General features: G+C 48.3%; 1 protein-coding gene across 1 annotated transcript; it reads left to right on the top strand.

The window, feature by feature from the left end:
* Positions 1-13018: 13018 nt before the first annotated feature.
* On the top strand, positions 13019-19612 carry SLC16A6 (solute carrier family 16 member 6). Its single transcript, XM_065416150.1, has 5 exons — positions 13019-13253; positions 14030-14173; positions 15997-16125; positions 17852-18673; positions 19371-19612. Exons 1-5 carry the CDS (start codon positions 13019-13021, stop codon positions 19610-19612), a joined length of 1572 nt encoding a protein of 523 aa, XP_065272222.1.
* The last annotated feature ends 312 nt before the right edge of the window (positions 19613-19924 follow it).

Raw genomic sequence — 19924 nt, 5'->3', positions numbered from 1 at the left:
AACTGTATCCATTAAATTGTCTCCAGTCTGCTCTGGAGAGAATGAGTCTTTGGGCCACTGTGAGCTAATCTCTACACAATTCCAGACCGGCCTGGAGAATGGAGCTGTCAGCCAGAACCCAACAACCCGACAACGTGACCCCTTTGAACTGGGCGCCTGATCAGCCAGCTATGGAAGAATCTGCCCGTTTAAAGCACAGAGAGAGGCTTTTCTGAGCCTGCTCGGTGAGTCCCCCTGATGTCAGTCCCAAAGGCCTCAGCGACTGACCATCTCCACTACTAAATCTCAGACCGCAGGGCGCATGTGGAGCGAATGTGGGTCAGTAGCCCCAAAGAAAGTTTAAATCAGAGAGGTAGCGTGTATACCTTAGCCCGAGTCCCCTGGTTTCCAAGCCATTGTGTGGGAACCCTGGGGCTGAGCAGGCCCTTTGACTGGCCTGAAGCACATGGGCAAGCCATGGAGTGAGGTGCTGAACTGGTGACGCGGGAGGAGTGCTCCCCGCCACAGAGGGAACTAGAGGATCCCCAGGAGGGAATTCAGAGTGGAGAGGAGGAGCTGGGTTGGGTGGGATGAACCAGGGGAGGCAGGACTAAGAGCCAAAGACACCTCACGCTTGTAAATGAACTGCCCTTTGGCCAGACACCAGCCAGTGCTGAATGCTGTTGCCCACCTTCCCACAACACCCCCATCTCCTAACAACTCAACTGCCTCCCCGGCCACGTCAGCATCCAATTCATTTTATTTGCTCACCTGCTTTCAAAATTACCCAAGAAGCTTCTGCAGCCTGCTCAAAAGACCACCTCTCTCTCTCACCTCCCCTTCCTGTTTCTCCTTCATCACATTGTGCACCATCTCTCACCACCGCTGGTGCAAGAGCCTGCCCCTCTGCAGCTGCTGCAATCTGGTACAGCCTTCCTTCTCTACATCACCCTCAGACCGCACCCAAAACTGCACATCTCCCTTGCCAATGCCTCCTTGATTTCCCTTATTGCCCTCCGTGAAGTGTGAGACAAGGAGGGTGAGGCAATAATCTTTTATTGGACCACCTCCAGTTGGTGAGAGGGACTGACATGGCTACAAATACACAGTATACAACAACCTGCAAAGTGTGGACAGTTTGCATGAATAACACTCTGCAAAATAAAGTGGGAGGAAAAGTATCAAGGAGAGCAAAGGAAATGAGCAGAAATGGGGGGCGGAGGAGGAAGGCAGACATGTGTGGAAAAGGACAGATGGATGAGCAAGGAAGAGTTCAATCAACCGAGAGGCCAGACAAGGACAGGGCTACATTCAAGCTTTGCCAAAAGGAAAGGTGGTAGCCCTATATTCTTTCTTTGTTCTTTATTCTAAGAACACTAGCATGTTATTTTCTCATCTGGAGCCACACATCTCTTCCACTGCCTCAAAACTACTTGCACTGTAACCAACAGGGTGAATGGGTGGAGGATAGGGCCATGAACTCTTTAGAAAGGTCCTTTTCACACAAAGGTTTTTAGTAAAGCGGAATTACAGAGGATGGGACATATGCTGATGTCTTCAGAGGCTATGCTCTTTGAAGTCAATGAGAGTTAGTTGCCAATTGAAAGTTAAGGGGAGTTCCCTGAGTTGCCAATTGAAGTTAAAGAAAGCTCAGATTGTTTCTCAGTAACATATACCTCTGTGTGTGTGTGTGATCATTTACTACCCCCAATCTGAGTGACAGGGACTCCGGAGGGCTTTACCAACTGAGAAATTATACATGTCATATGAGATGAAATGAGCAGAATGACTTAAGAACTGAACAAATATCTTGATTTATTTCCTAATTTTTGAAAGTTTATAAACCAGATTCCTTAAAGTTCTTCTGAGTCCCATTTGAACTAGGCAGAGTTATTTGTGTATTATAGTTTTATATTACCATGGCAATGTGGCAAGTTTCTACAGTCCACAAGTACAGCAGAGCAAACAAGATACGGTTTTATACCCCATTGTGGTCTGAATGAAGTACTCCTACCCCACGTCCTGTGTAGCTGCAAGCCCCATTTCAGAGCCTGGCAGCTGCGACCCAACGCCATTCAAGATCGCCTGGCCAGACCCATCCCGCCACCCCTGGGGAAGGTTGCCGTAAACTCCGCCATCCCCAGAACCGACAGCCAATTGCAACCGGTCATCGTCATCACCAATGAGGATTGGAAGAAGATCATCATGGTAGATGTCACAGTGCCCTTCAAGAACAGGACCCCGGCCTTCCACGATGCCCAAACTTGAAAGATGGAGAAATACGCCCCTCTGGCCGAAACCTTGAGAGCTAAGGGTTACCAGGTTCAGACACACGGACTGACTGTCGGAGCCTTGGGCGCATGGGACCCCAGTAACGAGCGAGAGCTGAGAGAATGTGGAATCGGTCAACGCTACGCTCAGCTGATGCGGCAACTCATGGTGTCGGACGTCATCAGGTGGTCGAGGGACATCTACATAGAACACATCACCGGACATCCGCAATACCAGGAGGGATGAGCTGGCGTGCTGATGATAAGCGCAATCAGGAAAGTCACTGAAATACTTTCCTCATGGATTGTATTTTCTAAAGGGACAACCTACCTAATTCTCAATTACTGAGGGACAATCTCCACTCATTGATATATTTTGCTTTCCACAACTAAATCTCTGTACACTTTTCAGGAATGATACCCGAGTATTCAGATTCTAATACCTAAACTGTACTGTTAAATCTATTCACCTAAATTTGGGTTATTGCTGATTATGTACTCTATGTATCATATGACTTTTAAAAACAAACTTTGTATTTGTGGATAATCTAAGCCCTAGACCCAGATGTACAGACAACCTATGTATTATATAATTTTTTTAACATTAGCTTTAATAAAAAAATTAAATCTGTTACAAGTGGGCAAAAGTCAGTGAATTTAAACACAAACAGCAATGATTAATGGTGCAAGGCTCAAGAATCCAGAACAAGAGCCCTGCTTTAAGTTCACAAACAATGCATGTGTGTAGAGGGATGCTGAAATTAAAAAAACGAGAAGAACCAGAATCTGATTTTATCAAGTACACAGTATGTGCACTTAGAGAACAAAGCACCGAATACTTCCATGGGTTCACAAGGTACATAATGTGACTCTTTTAATTGGGGCTACCAATAATTTGAGTCAGGAAAGCTCATCACATCATCAACCAAGTTAACTTAGAAAGCAAAATCTGAATGCTGGCACAAGATGCCAGACCGGGCAGCTGCTAAGATTCAAGCATTCTGTTTAGCCACAGAACCAGCATAGGTAGAATCAGTGCATGCCTCCTCATAAGGCTCAGCAACATACCTGCAAATGATCCAGGTTTGGAGGAAAGTCTCACATTTTAGTCCCAAGGTTACCCTCATTCCACAAAAATGTGGTTTCCCCTCACTTTATTCTGAAAATTATGGAATAAAGAACCGTGGAGCTGAGGTTACAGAGTTATTTACTTTACAGCAGCATTTCCCAAACTGTGTGTTGCGACTCCTAGAAAGGGTCGCAAAAGGGTGCCAGGGGGTGGCGAGATGTTAAAAAAAGAGGAAAAAAAAGAAAATGTAAGAAAGCCAGAATATGTCCCAGTTGAAGAGGCTCCTGTCTTGCAGGGCTGGCTGGGCTCAACTCCCTGTTCCAGGTGTTACGGCCTTGCTCATGGAGCACGGACTCACAACGCCACTCACTCAAATTACAGGGCCCAGGCCAAACCTGCGTAGTGCTGTGACACAAACCCACACACCAGGGACCAGGTTGCAATGCCCAGAATGGGGACCCACGCCCAGCCAGCCCCTGCGGGACAGGAGCTACCATTGCCAGGTGAGCACAAGGTGGGCTCGCTCTGCAAACCCCCCGCTCCGCCAGGGGCAGAACCTGTTTTTCGAGCCTTTAATTCTCAAACCCCATCACCACCTCTCAGACCCCTCGAGGTCACGTTATCGGACGTGAGCCCAAAGGAGGTCACAGCATGAAAAAGTTTGGGAGCTACAGCTCCACAGAAGGAACCATGAGGCATTTTATGTTTCTTACATGGATAATTTTGTTGCATTCTTCATTTGGGTCTTTGTCACACGCTGTATCCACGTTTGGGCCGTAGCAGGGTGAGGGTTATATCCAGCAATGTGCCTCAGCCTCAATGGTCCATTCAACCTTTTGACTCCGCTTTGAGGGTATCATCTAAGTTCATGACCAGTGCACGTGTCAGATGGTTCTTTGGGCAACTGGACTGAGACCAACAAACATGTTTCTGTAGTGTCCACATCCTGTTTAAAGTTCAAAGCAGCTAAGCTCTTTGGGACAGTTTGTTCTGTGTTTGTACAGCACCTCGCACAACAGGGTCTTGCTCCGTGACTAGGGCTCCAAAGAGCTACAATAACACAAACAAACAAACAATAATACTATCTGTAAGATGGGCTGTCCTACCTATTTTATGACCACATCACTTTTTTTTTACATGAAAACCAAGGGAAAGCTTTAAAACACTTAACAAAAACAGTTATCTATTTTTTCTAGTGATTAAAAGTGAAATCCGCACTCAGCCTTTTAGTTTGTTTGTTAAGGCTGCAAAAAGAGACCTACCATTATTGTGGCACTAAAAAGGAAAGGAAATAGTCCAGCGGTGGCCAACCTGTGGCTCCGGATCCGCACGCGGCTCTTCATAGGTTAATATGCAGCTCCTTGCATAGGCACTGACTCCAGGGCTGGAGCTATAGATGCTAACTTTCCAATGTGAAGGTGAGTGCTCAGTGCTCAACCCCCTGCTCTGCCCCAGGCCCTGCCCCCACTCCACCCCTTCTCCTGCCATGCCCTCGCTCTTCCCCCCTCCCCACCAGAGCCTCTTGAGCACCACATAACAGCTGATCAAGGCGGGCGAGAGGCATGGGGAGGGAGCAGGAGGCACTGATTGGTGGGGCTGCTGGCGGGCAGGAGGCGCTGCAGGTTGGAATGGGGGGAGCTGATGGGGGGCTGCTGACATATTACTGTGGCTCTTTGGCAATGTACATTGGTAAATTCCGGCTCCTTCTCAGGCTCAGGTTGGCCGCCCAAAATAGTGGTTAAAAATATCCTGGGAAGATGTAGCCCTTGCAGGTGCTAAGTGTTATTATTAAAAGAGCAGCTTACCAGATTCCCTCCTCCAGTTCTGCTGCCTTATAGCAGGCTGGAGCTGCGGTTTTGCACTGTCACACGCACGATCCATAGGATCCCGTCTTGCACGTCTTTCTAAACTGCACATGCCAACTGTATTTGAGAATTAAAGAAAATGTTGGATGCAGCTGTTTCAAAGCAAGCAGTGTTTTAGTGGGATGCCAGCAGTACCTAAGGCTGCAAACAGAGTGTGTGTGTGGGGGGGGACCCATTGCTTCCTTTGCTTTACACACTTATCCCTTCTGTCTCCTTTCCACACAGAGAGGAAGGGCCCTTCTCTAAACAAATAGGATGCAACATTGACCCTCCAAAACGGTGCAGGACTTGACCGGCTGAATGGGAGGCTGCAGGATGAACTGAGCGCACCACAAAGCCAAGAATCGCTCCCATTCGTCAATCCGTTTGGGCTACACGCGAAATAAAACGCGACTCTTCCTACAGACCGAGTCCCTTAAACGCAGCACGGGTGACAAGTTAACCCTTTCTCTTCCAGTTCTTCCACACTTAAAAGCGCGTCAGCATTAGCAAAATCACCCACTCTTCATGTCCACGCAGTAAGATTTACACCCCCCACCCCACCCCGCCGCAGAAGGCGAATGATTGTCGTTTCGGCCAGGGCAGGCGAATAAAATATCATTTGTTTTCCAGCCCGGAATTGGGAGTCAGGGAGCAAAGCGGGGAAATCTGCATGACAATTCGGCACGGCCGGGTTTGTTGCAGAACAATGAGAAGCGGCAGTCGCGTGGTTAATCACCAGCCTTCCTGCCCACACAATTAAAAAAAAACAAAAAACACACCCAACTCCAATGGAGCCGGCTCCGGCAGATTCAGGGGTGCAGGCTGCAAACTGCTGACTCAGGGGGAGACCCAGCCGCTTGGCTCTTTCCTCGGGGGGATGCTTCTGCCATGCAACGCCGGCGCCTGGAGCCATCGTCATGGCCCATTGCAGCAAGCAGCGCTCCGCTTCCGGCGGGGATTAAGTCTCACACCCAGCAGCCGCCACACACACACACGCATGCACACACCCAAACTGGCAGAAACCTGTTCTGCCCGGACCAGCTCCAGTCAGTGGCAGCTGCACGAGCTTGAACCTGGGACGCGCTCGCGCCACCGAGCCGGAGGATGCTGCTGCTGCTGTCGGGCTCGCGCCCGCCGGGGACCCGAGCGCGAGGAGGCGCTTCCAGGGTTTCCTCTCCCCGGGGAGAGCGGAGCCGCCGCGCTGCCTGGGGGGGAGGAGACACCTAGCACGGGTGGCGCGAGCAGCAGCTGCAGCCCCCTCCTCCCCTGCTGCGACCCCTTTGCAACAGGGACCCCCTCCCCGGCGCCTACCCTTTGCAAGGGTGAAATAAGCCGCTGGGGGCTGCGGCACTTTGTTTTGTCCCAATTATAGCCCCCCCCCCGCGCCACAGCCCCCTGAACGCAGTAACTCCTCTGACCCAACTTCTTTCCCCGCGGCACTGCTGCGGGCGGGCTGCTTTCTCTGCAGCGTGCGCCTTTGCTCGGCGGTGCATGGTGATGAAATAACATCGCATGTTACAGCGCAGACGGGTCCTATCCTGGCATCAATTAGCGGTAGATCTAGGAGCGTGGCTTGGGGCCAGCCAGGAATCCTGTCGGATTTCTGTCTGGGGTCTACGGGGAAGGTGTGGCCACGTCTCCCCCGAGCAGCCTCTGGGCTCCAGCTTGAAGGATGCTGAAGGTTGAGTCCAGCAGGTGCCTGCACCCCAGTCGCAGGACGGTGAAATGCACGGCTGCCCCCCGCCTCCCCTAAGCAAGCCAGCGGGGCCCATTCCCAATAATAATGGCCTCCTCGGTGCTCTGGGAAGGAGCAGGAAACGCAGCCTTTCTTGCAGCCCCTCTTCTGGCGAGGTTGGTTTGGAAGGCCGGCTGGCCAAACCACAGCCCTGCGTGCGGCTGTGCGGGGCCGGCTGCGCCTCTGCCGTCACTCGGCCTTGTTAGCTTGGGTGGCCTGGCCGAGCCCCGCGTTCGCTGCTCCGGCGGGAGAGCATCCCCTGGCTTGGGCCCAGGGCGGGGGGCCCAGGGGCCATCACCTCTCCCAGGTCCGGGCTAGTCATTAAAGAGGAGGGGGGGAATGCAAAGGATCCAGGGTCTCTGGGAGTGGGGGCAGAGCCCGGGGATTGTGGGGCGCGGGGGTATTGGGGGGAGGAAGAGGGACACCCTGCGGCGTGCACCGCAGAGGCAGGACACCTGTTGGTTGGGGGGGCGAAGCAGAGTCAAGGTTTCAGGGGAGGGTCACCCCCTTGGGTGTGGGGTATTTGGGGGAGAGTCGGGTCACCCTGGGGTGACAGCGGCAGCCCCAGGACGAGGATGCACTCTCCCCCCCACCCGCAGCTCGCACACTGGCTCTGGGCGGCAGCCTCTCCTCCCTGCCCCGCCTCCCCAGCGCGCACCCCCGCGCCCCCCTCCCTGCAGCGCACGCCGGGCTGGAGCGGCTGCTGCGAGCCGGGCCCGGCGCGCACATGGCGCTGCCGCGCGCGCCGGGTCCGCCGGCAGAGACCGGCTCGAGCCGGTCTATATAAAGCTGGGAAGTGAGCGGAGGGGGGACAGCAGCCGCCGCCCGGGCAGGAGAAGGGGACGGGCAGCCGGGAGCCGCCGGAGCAAGGCGCTGGGGGGCAGCCCGGCCGGGGGGGGGGCAGCAGCCGGGCACAGACCCTAGCCCTGCTCAGAGTGGGGCTAGCGCCTCTCTCCCCCCCTTCTCCAGCCACAGCCCCTCCCCTGCACAGGGGTCCCTGCCCGGCTGCCCTCCCCAGCCCCTTCCCCGCCTTGGGGGGCTCCTGCTCCAGCCAGCCCCCTGCTCCCTCACCATGCTGCCGATCCGCTGCTGAGCTCGCCTGCACCCCGCTGTGGCGTGGGGGGGTCCCGCCTCCTCCCCCCCCCCCCCCCCCAGCAGCAGCAAACCCGGTAAGTGAGATTTATGCTTCAAAGTTTGTTGCCTTGTGGCCGTTCTTTTATTCCTGTAACTAGGAGCATCCGTGACCAGGGAAAGGCTGGCTCCCCTCGCGAGCGCTTCCGCAGTCCCCGTGGTAACTGTGCTTAAACCTTCAGAAAGTGATGCCGAAAATCTGCCCCCGCACTAAATGTTCCCTACATCACTTTTAGGAACCAGGAGCGCTTTTTTAAAAAAAAAAATTAATTTATTTATTTATTTATTTTTGCACCCAGATAATTTTTGCCGTGGTCCTTCGTGATCTATAGATTTATTTTTTTTTAAAGGAACTTGGTTGTATATTTCAAAACTGCTTTTCTTTTAGTTTCAGAGTAGCAGCCGTGTTAGTCTGTATCCGCAAAAAGAACAGGAGTACTTGCGGCACCTTAGAGACTAACAAATTAGTAGCCCACAAAAGCTTATGCTCAAATAAATAAATGTTAGTCTCTAAGGTGCCACAAGTACTCCTGTTCTTTTTTTCTTTTAGTGTCTCTCACTCATTTCTTCCATTATTTATGACATCTGTAGTGCCCCAGATTTGCACACCGGTCTGTATTCCTAGAGCCCCACTGCTGAGGGATCAAGATTCTTTCAAACAAACTTTGGAGCGATATTTGGACGCTAATGATCTGCTTTCTGGTGAGGGCAAGTTCCAAATCAGCAAAGTAGAGCCATAAAGCTAAGCACGTGCTCAACCCAATTCTTAGTCAGCAAAGCATTGAAGTGTGTTTTAATCTCACGGAGGTCAGTAGGACATCAGCATGGGCTTTAAATGTTGAATGGACGGGAACACATCATCCAATGCTTTGTTGAATCATGTCTACTTTGGAGAGGGTCCCCAGTGCCTTTGGAGAGCAGATGAAGCAGCATGGAGATCCAGAGCAGCGAGGGCTCTGCATGCTTTGGGAGGACACAATATTGGTAAAACCTGCCAGGTGGATCCGAGTGTTCTACTGAAGGGGGAAGAGCGGATCGCCAGCATTCTATTCCACCGTGTGGCTAGACAGCAGAAGTTTGCCCTAAGTTATTAAGGTTCATTTTCAGTTCCTGTTCCCAATCCCCGTTTTATAGAAGGTTTAGGATGCTGCTGTTATTTGATATAGTTCCATCTGAGAACAAGTAACTTCAACCAGTTTTCTCTGGCTGGATTTAAATAATGAGAACAGCAGTATGATAGGAAAAATATATACAGTAACTTTGTACAATACCTTTACAAAAAACAATAACATATCAATGTTCATTCAACACAGCATCAATGTGAAAGACACTTTCCACAAGAGACTTGCTATAGCATCTCTGAAATACACAATCCCTATAAGAGTTTCCCTAATTGTGAATTACGCTGGGCACGGACTGTCTTCTGTTCAGAAAGCTAGAAATACATCATTTTTAATTGCCATTTCTAGCTAGCTGTAAGGAATTTGGTCTTTGTGTGTACAGTCACTATTGTGTACTTTCTGAGTTACAACATGAATGGATTTGACCCTTTGTGCTTAACCAAAGAAGGCAGGTCATTTTCTTTAAGTTGCCAAGTCTTTCAGCACAAACATGCCCTACTGCAGTCTCTTCAGCCAAGTAGGAAAAGTTACAATTTGTGTAGACAACATGCCTCCTAGCCCAGGTTTACTCTTCAGTTTCCAGGAGTCCGTGTTATCCCTATGGGACTCGTTTCAAGGGGCAAAACTGTAAATTCTTAAGCATCGTCAAAAAACGAGAACTTGTAAATTGGTTAGGGACCTGTATCAAATGCCCTGCAGCAGCTTTTTCTATCCTTTCCATAAGGAATCTTGAAGTACATTTTAATATACCTAAGTGCATGTCCTGAATGAGTGTTGACATGATCGAATGGAACGGCTTTTAATGAATAAGCCCACAGTCTAGCAAAGAGTATGCCATACATACAGATTTCTGTTACACTTAAAGGGTGTGTCAGTATCTCTATTTGAAATTCATCCTTGAATTCTAAACTTAGGCTGAAATTAGCATACAAGACCTAACAGATTCATTTGGGAAAAGCCCAAGGTAGCTTTCTGGATGTTTTGAAGCAACTCAGGTAGAAAATGGGGGGAAGGAAAACATTATTGTGTAAAGATTTGGGGGCTGGGAATAGCAGAGCAGGGATAAAACAACCAGCTGGGAATAGTTCAAGATCCAAGGTTAGTGCTAGTGTTTTGGGTCCCATTGTTCTGAGCACTATACAGTAAGAGGTACCTAGTAAGAGAGAATTTACAATTTAATGCATTGTCTATACTTAAGGCCTAAATTGACATAGCTTCATCGCTCCTAACCCCGGCGGTAGATGCAGCTAGGTCAGGGGTGGGCAAACTTTTGGCCCGAGGGCCACATCTGGGTATGGAAATTGTATGGCAGGCCGTGAATGCTCACAAAATTGGGGGCTGGGGTGCGGGAAGGGGTGAGGGCTCCAGCTGGGGCTGCAGACTCTGGGCTGGGGATGAGGGGTTGGGGGTGCAAGAGAGTGTTCTGGGCTGGGACCGAGGGGTTTGAGGGCAGGAGGGGGATCAGGGATGGGGCAGGGGGTTGGGGGTGCAGGCTCCGGGCGGCACTTGCCTCAGGCAACTCCCAGAAGCAGCGGCATGTCCCCCATCCAGCTCCTACACGGAGGCGCGGCCAGGCAAGTTGCCCCATCCACAGATTCCACCCCTGCAGCTCCCATTGGTCACGGTTCCTGGCCAATGGGAGCTGCGGGGGCGGCGCTTGGGGTGGGGGCAGCGTGCGGAGCCCCCTGGCTGCCCCTACGCATAGGAGCCAGAGAGGGGACATGCCGCTGCTTCCAGGAGCTGCGCAGAGTGGGACAAGCCCCGGACACCGCTCCCCGGCTGGAGCGCCAGAGCAGGGCAAGCCCCGGACACCGCTTCCCGACGGGAACTCGAGGGACAGATTAAAACGTCTGGAAGGCCGGAGGAGGCCCCCGGGCAGTAGTTTGCCCACCCCTGAGCTAGGTTAACAGAAGAATGCTTCCATCAACCTAGGTAGAGATCCTACCATGATGGAAAACCCGCTTCTGTCACTGTAGCATGCATCTACGCTATGGGGTTACAGAGCCATAGCTACGGTGCTGTAGCCTCCATAGCAGAGACAAGCCCTAACTAGAAAAGACAGAGAAAGGGTGGGAAGGGAAATAGGCATAGAGAGAGAAGGTGACTTGCCCAAGGTCACACAGCAGGTGGGTGACAGGGCCATCCCCTAGTGTAGACCATGACATCTCTCATACCTCTCTGCCCAGCCGTAGCCCTCCTCAGCTAGTGGGATGATTGTTCTGACATAGGGCCTTGGTTTTTAGTGGGAACCCCAGAAAGAGAAATGACCCTTTGCACTTGTGTATGTTGAAGACTTACAAAATAAAATGGAGTCTTGACCTACTCTGGTTAGCTGGCAACAGGGACTCCATGACTCATATTGGTGCCGTCACACCCACTACAAGGCCAGTTTTCAGAAAACACTATTGGAGACTAAGATTAACCCTGGGTTGTGTGGGTTTTGGGGTCTTTTTTTGTCGATTTGTTTTTTGACATAGTATTTCAGTACTTTTAAAAGCTAATGGGCCACATTTATCCCTGGTGTAACTCCACTGATGTCAACAGAGTTACACCAGGATGATTTGGGCCTAGCTTAATATCCTGTATGGTATTAAAACACTCCAGAAAACCATGCAGTGTTGTTAACAATAGGACTTATTTGACGTGTATGCCAGTCCTAGCCTGCAGATGGGATTAGTGGTGAGTGTGAAGTCACTGAATGCATGATTGGGTGTTTCACTGAGCACTAATCAGCAATCTCCGGCATGTCATCATGATTGAGCCTTGTGGTAAGGGGACACGTGGTTTTCCTTTATAGTGTGTTCAGTGCCCTCCTTTACTATTGCTGTAAGTTCAGTCCATCACGCTGAAGCAATTTGGTCTTTCTGTTTTGAAGGTCACCTTTAACTTCCTCAGCATCAGACAAACTGATCCTAACATCCTTCTTACCAGGGAAAAAGCTTCAGAAGTAGACCCATGTTTCCTAGCCCCAAGAACCACTAGGGGCTGAACCCACCTCCAAATACATAGAGATGTACCGATCTCATAGAATTGGAAGGGACCCTGAAAGGTCATCAAGTCCAGCCACCTGCCTTCACTAGCAGGACCAAGTACTGATTTTACCCCAAATAGCCCCCCTTGAGGATTGAACTCACAACCCTGGGTTTAGCAGGCCAATGCTCAAACCATCGAGCTGGGAGAGGTGAAGGAAACAGAGGTTTTTTTTCCCTATCTTTATGTCTTTGATGATACAAGCCACTCCACTCTCTTTCCTTGAATCTTAGCAGCCACTATGTGTGCTCAGGAAAGCATTTCATGGCTTTAAAAGCCACAGGAAAAAAATAGCCTCTAGCTGATTTACGTAACTAACCAGCTCTGCAAAAACCATGTGGAGCTGTGTTGAAGCTTTGGGCTGAGACAGCAGAGAGGTCCTTGAGGAAGTGCAGGATGGAAGTCTCATCCTCCCTCTACTGCTTTACTTTTTGTTCAATGTCAGCAAAGTTAGAAAAACATGATTGGTGGAGCATTGTTCTGAAGTCTGTGTCATTTCATGAGCCCTTTGGAGCTCTCCTGTGGATTTTTTCCTGAATTGTATCCCATCTGCATTTAACTCAGATGACTGCTTTTAATCTCTAGTTTTGCTGATTGGGACAGCTTGTCCTGATGCTGAGTGATGAGTTTCTGGTTCTTGATTCAAAGGGCCCACTCCTATCTCATCCTAGAAAAGAGAAACGTCTACCTGAGTCCCCTGTGTTTAATCTCACAGCAGCAGAGCGAGAAAGCGACTCTCCTCCCCAATATTTTTCTGTGATGTTACAATTATTAGACTTTGTAAAAAAATGAATTTAAAAAGATGTCTTATTTTTTCCCTCTATTTCAGATTAAGAATGACTGTCAAAGCTATAAAAATGTCGTGCACCACCCCAAATGTTTATACTAAAGTGCCTGATGGAGGATGGGGATGGACTGTTGCTTTTGCTTTCTTTGTTGTGGAAGCACTTACATACGGTATTATAAAATCATTTGGAGTCTTCTTTACTGATTTGATGGAAAGCTTTGATGAAACCAACAGCAGGATATCGTGGATAATTTCAATATGTGTGTTTGTACTAACTTTTACAGGTAAGTGCACAGTACATCTTCAGTTTGAACTGAAAATTATTCAGGGTCTGTGTTCATGTCACTGGTGCACCCATATAAATATTGGGACTTACACACATTCACATCACACTTGGTGTATATACTCCCCCCTCCTCTGAGCTATCTATGGTTGACAACCTGCATATCCCACTATCACAAACCATAAAGAGCAAGGAAACGAGCAGGTAAGTCATTCAACATCCCATCCCCCACTCTACTCATCAGTTCCCTTTCTTCGTCTCTGCTACTTCCACAACTCACTTCTGCATTCTCAATCTGAACCACCACAGACAGGGCCTGGGATGAACTGGGCTCTGTACATGTCTCTGCTTTTGTGAGCTTGGACAAGTCATTTAACTTCTCGGCATCTCCGTTTCCATAAACGTGGGGGATGGATAATGATGAGCACCAAACTTTTGTACTTTTGTAAAGTGACTTGCCATATACAGCTGGTAAGTGCTATAAAAGCACGAAAGGTGACATCGTGGCCCCATTGAAGTGGGAGTTTTGACTTCAGTGGGGCCAAGATTTCAGCTAAGTATTTATTTCAGGCTGCAAGATCTCTCGCTGGGTATAAAATGCTTGGGGAAGGGCGGATAGAGTAGCAAGGGTGTGGGAGTAGACCGACATGGAGCAAAGAAGAGCGCCAGCATGACTAGAGGGATAAAAGGAGGAGAAAATGGGGAGAAGGGATCCGAGACGACAGGAGTTTTACAAATTACTGTCATGCTTTATGCACTTTTGTCCCCCCAATGCAGCTCCCTTGTCTACAGTCCTGAGTAACCGTTTTGGTCACGGTCTTGTGGTGATGGTCGGAGGTATACTGATCAGTATTGGAATGGTCACAGCCTCCTTTGCACGCACAGTTGTCGAGATGTATATCACAATTGGCCTAATTTCTGGTGAGTTACTTCCACATCTCTCAGATACTCCATCTACTGGTGAAGTTTCCCGCAAACACAATTTAGGATTCCCTTATTCTAAACTGGCTTAATTTTTTTTTTTTTAATGACTCTTCGTCTTACTCCTTATGCTCCTCCCAATCCTGCTTCCTTGCTGTTCCTTTCATCATCTTTTGCCGGCTCTGTTTCTTGTTGGTTGTTTTTCAAGCTGCCACCTACACTTGGAACCATCTCCCATTTCTCATTCAACAAACCATCTCCTCTTCATATTTCTCCTTAAAACCCATTTCTTTCACAAAGACTGCCTGTGTCAACCACTTCAAAACTGATTTCTTTTCAAACTCTCCAACAGAACGCTTGCCCGGTTTTGTTTTGGGGTTTTTTTGGGGGGAGGGGGAAGGGAGATGTCAAGGGGGCGTATTGCATTTTAAGATCCCATAGGCATCAAGGTCTATATTTTCCAAAGCCCGTGTGTACACTTGTTATATAAAATAATTCAGTTTTTGTGTGTGTATAAAAGCCACTACTTAGCTTTGCAAAGAACACACGAAATCTTCTGGAAGATTTCTGAGTATTGTTATCACACCAAAGTCGCTTGCCTTGCTGTGAGGAGTCCCATTCCAGACTCTTGTGAAATTATTTCCCTTTCCAGAGAGGAAGGAGGAGCTTGTGGTTAAGTCACTGAACTGGGACTCTGGAGAGCTGGGTTTGTTTTCCGGCCTCTGCCTCACACTTCCTCTGTGACCTAGGCCAGGTCACCTGGGGCTTGATCCTGAAAATTGTCAAATGATCCTGTAGATGTGCTGACGACAGTCAATTCCCTATGACTAGGACCCTACCAAATTCACGGTCAAAACTGGTCAATTTCATGGTCCTAGAATTTTAAAAATCATAAATTTCATGATTTCAGCTATTTAAATCTGAAATTTCACAGTGTTGTAATTGTAGGGGTCCTGACCCAAAAAGGAGTTGTGGGGGAGGAAGGGGTCACAAGGTTCTTGTAGGGGGAGGTTGTGGTACTGCTACCCTTACTTCTGTGCTGCTGCTGATGGCATCGCTACCTTCAGAGCTGGGCAGCTGGAGAACGGCAGCTGCTGGCTGGGAGCCCAGCTCTGAAGGCAGAGCCGCCGCCAGCAGCAGCACAGAAGTAAGGATGGCATGGTATGGTATTGCCACCCTTACTTCTGTGCTGTTGCCTGCAGAGCTGGGCCCTTGGTCAGCAGCTGCCGCTCTCCGGCCGCCCAGCTCTGAAGGCAGCGTAGAAGTAAGGGTGGCAATACTGTCCCCACCCACCCCCACAGGAGTCTCAGGTTTTGGTCAGGACCCTCAGTTTTAGAAATGCGGGTCTCCCCCATGAAATCCCTATAGTATAGTGTAAAAGCGCACACACGACCAGATTTCACAGTCCATGACACATTTTTCACAGCCATGAAGTTGGTGGGGGGGGGCATACCTATGACTTCAGTGGAAGCTGAAGGTGCACAGCACCTTGCCAGAATTGAGCCCTTGACTCTATGTAGCTCAGTTCTCCATCTGTAAATTGGGGATAATGATACTTGCCAACATGGCCAGGGTGTTTTAAAGATAAAGCTATTGTCCATGAAGTGCTCTGACGCCAGGGTGATGAGCACCACAGACAAACTAGTAACTAAATAAATGATCCTTGGAAATTCCTAGTTATTTGGGAGTAGGAAGCAGGATCTAGTGGGTTTTGGCTATGCGAGGTCATTCTGTTTTTCCCTAGGTGAATTACTTAGTTGGCAGAATTGATCCCACAATTTCACCACCTCATTGTCATGACAATTTTTGGCATTTATTCACAGGCTTGGGATACTGTCTGTCTTTCCTCCCGACTGTCACCATTTTGTCACAATATTTTGACAAACGGCGTTCACTGGTCACTGCAGTGGCATCCACAGGAGAATGTTTTGCTGTCTTCTCTTTTGCGCCAGGTATATAAGACCAAAGTATTGTAAACACAAGTGTACGTAAGCAATACGTTGTGTGATCCTCCTACCGACCAAATGAGAGCCTGATTCTTACATAAGCTGACGCCTTAATCACAACTATATTGATTTCATTGACACTTGTAGTTTCTGGGCCAGTGCTGTCCTTACGAGGGTAAAAGTCCTTTTGAAGACACTGCCTGAGTAAGGTCTTCAAAATTAGTCCCAGTGGAATTTTTGGATAAACAGCTTAAATGCCTGTCTCCTGCATAGGGTTAAGTTTAGATCCTAATTATTCTGGTCACAAGACAATGACATGTCTTATTAACTTTCACTGAAATTGGAGTTGGTGGGGATGTGCCAGGAACCCAGAGCTACAAGGAGACACAAGGTCTCTGGACAACTGTCCCTAGCCTTCTGCTGCCTTCCTCTGCCTAAGAATGCAGAAGAAAACCTATCTCCTGCATGGTGTTACGTCATAGGGGATCAATCTGCCCCTCTGTTATTATTGGCAAGAAAAAAAATCAATGTCGGGGGAGAGGCTTGGCTTTTTAGTCTCAGTCTCTGCTGGCCGAACAGGGTAAACCACACTGATACCCCATCTGGTAGGTTCCCTGTACAGCTCTGGCAAGCTAAAAATAAGGCAGGGTAGTTACCATGGCTACTTTATAGCATGGGCTGTAACTGGAGTCACCCTCAATCTCTATCTTCACTAATCCTTCAGAGTATGTGTCATGTGAAACCCAACCCCAAGATCTTGGGAGAGTGAATTGTATGAGGCCTTCCTAGAATTCCATAAGAAGAGGAATTTTTTTCCTAGTACTGTACTTTCTGGAAACCCACTCCCCATCATCTTTGCTTCCCGTCATTTAGCTATTCTGGAAAATGCCAGTAGAAGAAACCTGCCATTTCTCTACTGATCAGATCATGCAGTCTGCTGGTGTGGTCTGCCTTCAGTTAATGCAAAATACTCATTTTCAGTTAAAGAAACCCTTGTAATGGAAGGCTTGTATGTAAGCACCAGCACACAGTTTGAATAGAGAAAAAACTTCCCCCTTACTAACTGGCTTCAGGATGGGGTCAGAAAGGAAAGGAAACTTTAAAACTGAGTTCACGCACACTCATTAAAAATAATACCTACTTGCTCCCTGCTGGTCAAAGTGCCTGCCAGCCAGGGCCGGCTCCAGGCACTAGCGCAGCAAGCAGGGGCGGCACGTCCGGCAATTCAGCGGTGGGTCCCTCAGTCCCTCTCGGAGGGAAGGACCTGGCGCTGAATTGCCGCCGAAGAATGAAGCACCGATCGCGGCTTTTTTTTTTTTCTTTTTCTTTTTGCCGCTTGGGGCGGCAAAAACCCTGGAGCCGGCCCTGCTGCCAGCCCACGCCAGTTAAGAAATGTCTGAAAAGACTGTTTACCAGAGAAGAGAAGGGAAAGCCCGTAGTTACTACAGGTCAGACTCTAAATACTAGCCAATGTAGGCTGAGCCTAAAACCGGGAATCTGGAATTCTGATAGGGAGCCAATGAGTGAGCTCGAGTAAGCTGTACTTTCAAAAGTGGCCATTAGTTTTTAGGTGCCTAATTTGAGACACCTAGGACCCTATTGACTTTAGATGGAGCAGAGTTTGACCCAATAACTGATTATTTTTTTTAATGTGTATGTTTGTTTGCTTTGTTTTAAATTTTGGAGGCTTCCTGTTATTTTATAATTTCTTCTCTGCTCCCCATTTCCCCAGCTATCACCTCTTTGAAGGAGCAGATTGGTTGGCGATACAGTCTCCTGATTGTTGGGGTGCTACAGTTAGGCATTGTTATCTGTGGATCACTGCTGCGACCTATTATTATCCAAGCACAGGAAGAAGTGAAAGTATTACCAACAGAAGCGCATACAGAGACTAAGTACATGCTTGAAAATGAGCAAACACGCACCTCAATAGATTCAATTGACTCAGGAGTAGAAGTATCTACCTCACCCAGCAGTGTGCCTGGAAACACCAAAGCAGAGCTGAAAAGTGAAGAACCAAAGGAAACCATACAGATGCTTGATGAAGCTAGCAGCTCCCCGAAAGAACCAAAAATCCAACTACTGGACTTCTCTGTGATGAAAGACCACGGCTTTATTTGTTACGCACTTTTTGGTCTATTTGCTACTCTGGGATTCTTTGCTCCGTCACTCTACATCATTCCTCTCAGCATCAGTCTTGGTATCGATAAGGATCGTTCTGCATACATATTGTCTGCAATGGCCATTGCTGAAGTCTTTGGAAGAATTAGTGCCGGTTGGGTTCTCAACAAGAAGCCTATCCGCAAGATTTACATTGAACTCATATGTGTCATTCTGCTCTCCATAGCTCTGTTTGCCTTCCCTCTTGCCTATGGATTTTGGGGATTGATGATATGTAGCATATTTTTTGGGTTTATGCTTGGAACTGTAGCGGGCACACACATTCCAATGTTAGCCGAAGATGACGTGGCTGGTATTGACAGGATGGCTTCTGCAGCTGGAGTCTATGTCTTCATTCAGAGTTTGGCTGGGTTGGCTGGACCACCCCTTGCAGGTAACTTTAAACTATGTACCTTTTTGAATAGCTGCAATCCGCTACTATTATTATTGATGCCTCTTCCTAATAACCATGTTGCAATGGGTTAGGCCTGTGGTTAGTGCTGCTCCTGTGTCTGGGTGGGAAGGCAAGAATACCTTATACCTCTTTAGAACAACCTTTCTGACTGAATTAGGAAAAATAGTGGAAGTCTCCAAGCAATGTCCCATCCAACCCTCTTGAGCTGGAAAGAAAGTTGCTGCAATGCAGGACTGCAGTGTCTTGGAGATGAGGCATCCTCTATAGAAGAGCCTCAAGGAAGGAAAATGCAGCACTGCTACCCTGTTCCAGTTAGAATCCTAAAACTGGCATTCTTTCTAGGTTTTAATAAAATATACCCATGAAAATGACTCATTTATATAGTGCCTTCTAGCCAGACCCCCTGCAAAATAAGTCAGGCCTGTATTGGCAGATGTCAGTTAAATATGTATTAAGTTGACCCTTGATATTTTAAGGCTTAAAAAGGTACCCGTAATGGTTGGTTAGCTGATTACCAGTACCTGTATCTTCAAGTTGCAATATCCTACAAATACAGTGGCAACTATATCGAAAAGTTGGGAGGGGTGTTGGTTTTGAGGTAATGGGATGGGCAGGAAAATGATGAGTGTGTGATGTGATTTTTATTTTTAATGGATTTAAAATGCTTCCTCCATAGGTGTGCTAGTGGACGTGACACAGAACTACAGATCAGCATTCTACTCCTGTGCTGCTGGCATGGTACTGGGTGCTGTGTTTCTGTCCTTAGTAAGGCCATGCAAGACAGTACTGTGTCAAGGTCAGAAGCAGGGCTTAGAAGAAAATGCATCGGAAGCTTTACAAGACCTACCAGATGACTTTATTGAAATGGATCTTGGAAAAATAGATGATTCAGTAAGAAGCTGTGACAGCATAGCATAAAAAAGCTGGTCCTTATAAATCCAATACACTCTGTGTTAAATCTGGGGAAAACAAGTCAGCTCTGCTCCATGTTCTAAAACTATACTTCAAAGGGAATGCAACATTTTAATGTGAAAAAGTTGCCATCAACAACTATTATTTTGGAAAGATTTGCTTTTATTTTTTTAAACCAGCAATGGTAGGTTCCATATGAGAGATGGCCATGCATTGCTAGCTACATAAGAATACTCCTGTCCCGCATGAAGAGATGTGGTTCACATTTCTGCTTTCCTAATACATGACACCTAAAAGTTCTACTGCTCTTAAGTGGAA

This window comes from Emys orbicularis, chromosome 13 (genome assembly GCF_028017835.1).
Source record: "Emys orbicularis isolate rEmyOrb1 chromosome 13, rEmyOrb1.hap1, whole genome shotgun sequence".
Classification (NCBI taxonomy): domain Eukaryota; kingdom Metazoa; phylum Chordata; order Testudines; family Emydidae; genus Emys; species Emys orbicularis.
The sequence above is the reverse complement of the archived record's forward strand: the minus strand, read 5'-3'. Positions and strand labels throughout refer to the sequence as shown.

Bases quoted from the DNA above. Each gene is read 5' to 3' on its own strand.
- SLC16A6 (XM_065416150.1), top strand. From the start codon at position 13,019: ATGACTGTCAAAGCTATAAAAATGTCGTGCACCACCCCAAATGTTTAT. The intron at 14,174-15,996 runs GTGAGTTACTTC...ATTTATTCACAG, and splicing joins CACAATTGGCCTAATTTCTG to GCTTGGGATACTGTCTGTCT. The intron at 18,674-19,370 runs GTAACTTTAAAC...CTTCCTCCATAG, and splicing joins GGCTGGACCACCCCTTGCAG to GTGTGCTAGTGGACGTGACA.